Source organism: Varroa jacobsoni, unplaced genomic scaffold (genome assembly GCF_002532875.2).
Source record: "Varroa jacobsoni isolate VJ856 unplaced genomic scaffold, vjacob_1.0 scaffold_276, whole genome shotgun sequence".
In the NCBI taxonomy this organism is placed as follows: Eukaryota; Metazoa; Arthropoda; class Arachnida; order Mesostigmata; family Varroidae; genus Varroa; species Varroa jacobsoni.
The window spans coordinates 1-7,590 of NW_019213178.1; the positions used below are offsets into that span (position 1 = coordinate 1).

General features: G+C 39.6%; 1 protein-coding gene and 1 long non-coding RNA gene across 5 annotated transcripts in view; one reads left to right on the forward strand and one right to left on the reverse strand.

The window, feature by feature from the left end:
• Positions 1-51: 51 nt before the first annotated feature.
• The window catches only part of LOC111258935 (kinesin-like protein KIF2A), a 29,994-nt gene continuing 22,455 nt past the window's right edge, over positions 52-7,590 (reverse strand). For all 4 annotated transcript variants that reach the window (XM_022830531.2, XM_086967646.1, XM_086967647.1 and 1 more), the window contains 7 exons: positions 6,739-6,995; positions 6,330-6,454; positions 5,748-6,150; positions 5,258-5,586; positions 4,709-5,123; positions 4,203-4,450; positions 52-3,960 (listed from right to left, as the gene is read on the reverse strand). In XM_022830531.2, the coding sequence (XP_022686266.1) occupies positions 3,891-3,960; positions 4,203-4,450; positions 4,709-5,123; positions 5,258-5,586; positions 5,748-6,150; positions 6,330-6,454; positions 6,739-6,995 (1,847 nt within the window). In that variant the 3' untranslated portion in view covers positions 52-3,890. The remainder of the gene's footprint in view (positions 3,961-4,202; positions 4,451-4,708; positions 5,124-5,257; positions 5,587-5,747; positions 6,151-6,329; positions 6,455-6,738; positions 6,996-7,590) is intronic.
• LOC111258936 (uncharacterized) overlaps positions 2,781-7,590 on the forward strand; it is a 14,822-nt gene continuing 10,012 nt past the window's right edge. The window contains exon 1 of the long non-coding RNA XR_002679298.2: positions 2,781-2,903. This is a non-coding gene — a long non-coding RNA (uncharacterized LOC111258936). The remainder of the gene's footprint in view (positions 2,904-7,590) is intronic.

Here is a 7,590-nt window from a genome sequence, read left to right on the forward strand (position 1 = left end):
ATATATAAGTAAAATACCATGTATCCGTAACTGCAAAGACATCGATGAAAATTCATGGATAAGTAAAAAGCGTTTTATTTAATATAATATTGTCCGTTGTTTGTTTTTCGCTCGTACTCATCATAACCTTAATTTATCCGAAATCTACGAAATATGTAGATCCAATCAATGTATTCCCTTGGTGTTCTTGTTAGCTAAATTGTTTTACTGTATTGGCCCATTCGGTCGTTATTATTACCTATAGTTAACGCCGGTGTCCAGGGCCCTCAGGCCTCATCTCAGCCCGCTGGGGAAATACGTTTAAACCAAATAACATGAATTTCACATGGGATTATTTTTTTTGCTCGGAATTTTTTTCCCAGATTTCCCTTAATTTGTTCTTGGTTCTATCGCTTCCATTAACGTGTTATTCTTTGTTAGCGTCCGTTGGTTGCTTTGTTAAACATAGTTATATAATGTGTTCAAGCACTACGCTGAATGCTGAACGAATGACCCTGATCAGCACGACAAAGACAACGACTTAAAGCTTGATTTTTTATAGGAGTAAACCTTGTTACTACCGTTACATAGTTACCATTCTGTGTTGTTGCTTTCGTTGCGGCTGTTGTGTATAATTAGAGTTTGTCACTTTTCTTTTGTTGTTGTTGTTGGTGTTGTTCAAATAATCACCATTTTTCTGCCGCTTCATATATTAGCACTTCGCTAATAGCATGCGTTGCTGGACGTTTAGTTTTTGCTCATCGAGACGTTCCTATCAGAGGACAACCTTAAATACCTTTATTATCTACTGGATAGACAGCCAATAGGTTTTGTTGCTTTTTCTTAGGGACCTTCTTCCTGTTCTAGTGTATTTCATCATTTTTAGTAAATCACACACGCACATATATATATATATATATATGCTTTTATGTATAATATTCTATTTGTAATGTAGTTTGACAATTATTTTCTTGTTTTATTACTTGGCGGCCTCGTCCCATAGCATTTTGTCATTATATTTCCTTTGATAATATTCCTAAATCGATGTTTTTTTCATTATCTGTTTATTGTCGCCGTGACTTCTGTACTTTGCTGCGCCAACATTCGGTTGTTCAATTAATTTATTTGCTTTCACTGACATTTGCTGCTTGCTTTCTGCCCGTTCCCTTATAATATTCTCGATATTATTCACGTATTTCTTCTGTACCTACTCTCGTTTTCTATGTATGTATATATATTTATATATAAATACGACAGAGACAGAGGGTACAGCCAAGATACTTGTCATTTTACCTAAAAGTAGGACAAATGCCAAGAAAAGGTCAAGCGGGTCTAACAAAGAAGGACAATGCTTAAAGTTATAAAAAGCGTTTTCTGCCAAAGAATTCGCATCCTTACCTTCACATGGGTTTTACATGACCTCTCTAGCATGAGTTGTTTGTTCTCCACTGGTCATAACCAGGAAATTATTCACCTTGAAAAAACATAATGTTGTCCTTGGGATGGTACTTGGGTGTCTCTTCAATGCAGAATCACGAGACACAAATACGATGGTTATATGATAAAATCAACTGAATGCAATGGTGCATTGCGGTAGTTCAATTTATGCGAAACTTGCGCGCAGATTTTTTGCTCCGAGTGTTTGGGTGGGACAACGACGGCGACGCCGGCCCCAGTTATTGCTGACTATTGCGCTAACGTTATCGACGGTAAATTGCATCTATAAATATTTTCGGCAATGTCAGACATGCCTAAATATGAACATGCTGGCTCTTTGCACACGCTGAAAAGAGCCAAGATGCCTGCGTATAGACAGATGAAACCGCTTTTGCCAGCCGGAAATTGCTTATGTCAACAGTCTGATTATTAGACTCGATAGATGTCCGGTGCAAATTATTAAAATACATTGACGCTGGAATCAGGTTGCGCACGCTATTCATTACTTAGAAAATCTCTAGTGTCACACCAGTTACGACAGGTATTTTTTAACGTTTTCGTTACAACTGCAATTCCTAGATAATGCATAAATAAATATCCGCTTGGTGCTGGCAAGCGTTTGGTTGTCTCGGCAGTCACAAATTCGTCGTTGTTCTTTTGCACAAACAACAAACATGAGAAAAACACATCACAGAATTGATACAAGGCTTTCCCTCTTCGGGTATGATTGGCTTTTCCCCTTATTTGTCTCCGTTTTCCTAAAAAATCCCTCCTTACGCCCCTTTTAAGTGCACACCTTCTGCCGTCCGACAGCCAACGCCCCTTTGAACACACTGTCCCAATATAATTACTGTTGTAGATATAGTCACTGTCGTTAGTATATCATTAATATTCTTCTAATATTACTAATGTTAGTAATATTGATATTATATGATCAATGTTCATGTTATTAGCGATCATCAGTAGAATCAGCAGAATGTTATATAAACAAACAGACGCCTCGTACTTATTATATTACTTTTGTTGTTCTAATAATTATAACATTTCAGCCATTTTTTGTGTGTACGTTAAAATGCTAACCGCTTATCTTCTGTATAATATCTAAAGAAGCAATTTTTGACAAGCAAATTATACTACTATCATTAGAAATATCAAAATAATCATAACTAACATTGCTATGATTATATTATTACTTAGAAGAAGAGTGACCATCATCATCATTTCAAGCCGATGACAACACACAAGTTCGCCAGCGGCGTAAGAACCCCCTATACAGCTGTATTGTTTACTAAGTTGCTCTAGTCGTTGTCATGTCAAACACCCCAGAAGTTCTGCTATTACTTCGTTTATTGCTACAACAAAATGACAAGTCCAAGTAGCAGTAGAGAAAATATGGGATCTATTATGCATATAGAAATTGTTGATTATACATCAAGTGGGATCTTAAATCGATGGAGAAATTATATCGTTTGACTGAAACGTACTGGGTGAGTCATGCTTTACGATCGGTTTTGTATAGGTCCGCTATATTTTGTGATCGACATCGCAAGCGAATAGTTACTGGCATACAGCTACTGACGGAGGCTGTTTTCGTTTTTAACACACTGTACTGTGTTTCTTTATCTGGAAACAGATCTTTTCATCAGTTTGTGTCACGCTTTTGAATCACTACGAGCGGATCATTGGATTTTTTTTTATATGTTCGCGCATGATTATAGTGGATTATGAGAAACGCCTTCCGCGTCTCCGAATATACACGCATGCGAGCCAGATCTCTTGCTTGTAGTCTCTATCGAATGTATTGTAAATAGCGTACGAGAACCCATGTGCACACGGAATAACCCTACATCGATGGTAGCAAACGAAGTTGCTAAGAGAGTAGCTGAAGCGTTGCGATATTTATTGGTATAGACTCACCTGTTAGAATGTGGGGCATGCTACACGGCGTTTTCTTACAAATGGAAAAACGTTTCATCAATAGATAGCACTTAGGAACATCTGGCTGCATACGATAGGTGCGTGATATTAGATAGTTTTTTTTTAAATCACTTGTTAATGCTGACTTTTAAGACATAATTTTCATAACACATTTTTGGGATATGAAGAGGTAGGCAAGCCACATATTCATTCGACAACGGTTCACGCTGCGAATCCAATAAGTCATCCAGAGTTTGTTTACGTTGGTTTTAATTTACTCGATAGTGGTCTAGTTTTTTTCTTTTTTTTTTTATTAGGGTGGATTCATTTCGAACACTAAGTTGGTGACACTCTCGCTAGATCAATGTTTTCATCGACTCTTTACTGGCGAAACCAAAAGGAAACATATAGTCACAACGAAGATGTTACAGCTGTAATCGGAGCATGTATTGGGTGTATTATGTTACGTCTATGCTACTTCTATCTGTCAGGTTCGTTACTGTCACGTCGACGCAAGCAAGAGACGGAGGACGAAGGCTGAATGTGAGGCACGATGCCTAATAGTGCGTAGGTCTTTTAAGGGCCATTGAAATCTTTTCTTCTTCTTGCATCTGCTGCCTCATCGCTCTGCAAAAAAAAAAACACTCATCTTATTAATACATGTTTGCCCTCACGGTAACTAAATACACGGGGCGGACATAAGTCGTATCTTTAAATGGCGGAAAATGCGACAGTTTGATAATGAGGCTTGCGGACCGAGGATAATCGCCTAATATCCTGTGTAATCCAGAATAAGGTCAGATTTTTATCGTCGATATGCTGATAGCTTTCTAAAACCAGTCAGTCGGGTCCCATAGAATAATGCTTACCGACATCGTGCCTCCATTCGTTCAATGTACTGTTTGTTCTCCTCTATGAGGTCAGTCATACGACCGACGTATTCGACCATGTCATAGTCGACACGCTTTGTAACGTCCATGATTTGGCGGAGCTGGACCGTGAACTTGGGGTAGACCTCGATCATCTCCCTGTGGGCCTCCAACAAATCCTCCTCCAGCTCCTGGAGGTGGCTAACAGCTTGTGTCAGTTCTAACATTTCCGATGATATTTGGTCACCCTATTGTGACCGAGTGGTTCGTAACAGAAAACAAACAAGCAGAAATATCTTTTAGTATACTATGCAGTGCCATTACGTACTATAACGTAATCGTCAACCCCAGCACATTAATACGCACGGAGTATCATAATTTTCTTAAGTTTTGTTGCCGACACACTTATGACAGAATACGACAATTCGAAACTGTAAACCTCCATAGTATTACTACGTCTAATACCATACACATTGGCAATTTATCTACTTTATTTAGCAGCTTACATCGTAGAGTGCATCGTCATCATCAACGTCGACAATATTCTCCAGCTCTCGATCTTCACGCTCCTGCCGTTCGAGAGGGTTTTCAGCACCAAGCTCTTTCACACGGTCGGCATAGCGAAGTGTGTTAAGCGAGTTCTCGCATGACGCCATTCCTGGGGAAATCATGGCAATCATGCAGGTTCGCGTATTCTCGCCGATGAATGAATCCTTGAGAATGTGGGTTAGCTTTGATGAACGAAACGGCGTATGGGAGGCGTTCTTGCGACCCAATGCTCGAATGCATTCCTTTAATGCTAGAAGCGATTTGTTAATTTCGGCACCCTCCATTCGCGTGCGCTGATCCGCTGAGGCTGTGTCAGCACCGCGTTCGTTGCCTGCCAGGTCGATCAGAGAGAACTTCCCGTGTAACCGAGTGCTGCGAATAAAATACAAAGATTAGTGTAAAATTTATCGCTCTGATTACAGAAATGTCCGTTTAAACGAATCACTTGTGACTATTAGCTTAAACGTCAGTCAACCAATACGATAGAGAAGCAATATACTACTTACGCCTTTCTGAGCGAGATTTGGAAGACGGCATGTGAACGCGATGAGTTTGCATTAACTTGCGTTTGTCCGCTTGTACGGTCTGATGAACCCTTTTGTATAAGTTCGAGTACTTCGTCGACAGAGTGTACTGGGATCTCGGTGAGTCCACATACTTGAACCTGACCCTTGGCATCCTCCAGCACACGAAGCATATCTTTGCCATTTAACAGATCGAACACTTTGCCTGCATATATCTCGAAGTAAGATGCTGTTACAACAAGATTCTGTGATGCATATTTAGGCTGTCGAAGAATCGTGAAGATATCCCGTGTAGCCATGTAGTAAATACCCTGCGAATCGAAAAGAGACAACGGAGAACAATCCGAATAAAGTAAAGATTACACTTATTCTGTGATAGTTCTAATTAGTCTTCAGTGACTGACATGTCCTATACAATTCTAGAAAAAACCGAACTATATATCTTAAATAGTAGCGGTGATTCCTCGCGTACCTTCGAACAATCTTGGCCTTTTCCACTGAAGTTCCCACCCATTGTATGTGTCTTTCCGGAACCAGTCTGGCCGTAGGCAAAGCAGGTAGCCATTCCACCGTCAAACACCGTCTTTACGAGAGGTTTAGCCGTAAAACGATAGACTAGTTCGTTGTCAACGCCCTCGTCAAAGGCGTAGTCGAACCGAAAGTTCGAGTGATCAAGATAGCGTGTTAAGTCGAGCTTGGTTTTTGGTTCATGAACTAAAATTGTGTCTCGGTTGGGGATCGTAACTACATCAACTTCACCTCGAGCAGATTCCCTCTTGTTCAGGGGTCGTTTACGGACGGCGACACAAATTTTGTGGTCTAGGACAGGCTCGTTAATATTCAACCCAGAAATATTTAGTTGCTGGCGATACTCCCTGTGAACAAACCGGATAGATATAGAGAAGAAACACATACACAAGTAAGCTACCTGTGCCTCACACGAAAAGTCTCTAGACTAAAAAAAATCACACACACAACCTTATGTCACGTAAATGCGAGGAGTATACTCAAATTCAGAAGTCAAGGCTCATTTGGTGAGGAAGTCTGTACTCACTTGATCATATTTCCGAATTCCCAGTTTTTGTTGTTTGAGGAATTCTTGGTCATCTCCTGTTTATGGGCCATAGCTTCAGCTTGCTTCGCTCGACGTTCCTCACGATTTTTCTTAATTTCGTCCACCTATAAAGTAAAATAGGTAAATATGATAACGATAGTTTGTATGATATCTTAGGTTAGGCATATCAGAGCTTCATATGGGTAGTGACTGAGCTATATTTTTTTAGTAAATAAGCTCGGATTCGACAGGCAACTTTTTCTGAGCAACGGAGAGCAAACCCTTCTTAACCGTTAGGGCTGTTAATCCTAATTAGACACGCAGCAAACATTTAAATCAAAGCTAACTTCATTAGAGGGAACTTTAGAAGAGGGTATGTCATGCATCTTATTCACACATAAATACCTACCTTGCTCATTGCTACGCTTTTGCGAACGACTGGGTTTTTATCTTGTCCGTTGTCGGTAGCCCCACTCCGAGGTGCCTCAGATTCTTGCGGTGTTACAGGAGTTACTGGGGTTACCGGCGTTGTAGTCTGTTGTTGTGTGGCGGTCTGTTGCTGTTCTTTACTATTTTCTTTTTCGACTTTCGACGTTTTATTAATAACCGCATAATTGGAGTTGTTGTTGTCGGCCGTGACGGCTGTCATCGAAGCCCGAAGTTTAACTGCGATCATAATTTGAAGATACAAAATACAATGCGAAAATCATCGGGATAATCATTCATCTTAATGCCTCGTTAGAAGAGATTCAAAGACCATTAACACACATAACACTTATGTATATATGAAAGATAGTCACAATCAGTTAACAACACGGCTCATTGCAAGTGGATGGCCTATATCCGGCACATGATTTCGTATAACAGATTATGTTGACTGACCTGTAAAGACATTACCATTAGACCGTACCGACATAATGCAAAAACACTGGGTAAAGGCAACCAGGTATACTAGAAAAACAAATATTTGAAGAGTGGGCAGGCAAGTGCAAAATTTCAATCAATTATTACGAATATGGTACAAATTCTATGTATATATATTTTACATCATCTCTGTTGTGATGACACGTTGCACAATTCAATTGTACTATTTATTTTATATAGCGTAAAACCATATGAACAGATACCGAGGACCAAACATTTGTGTTCGATCGATCGATGTAATCAGTGAGCAACAGCAAATAGACGACAGAGCACTATACAAACTAATTTAGGGGAATTTTAATTAGCAAAAACTAGTTATAGTAAAAACTTATTATAA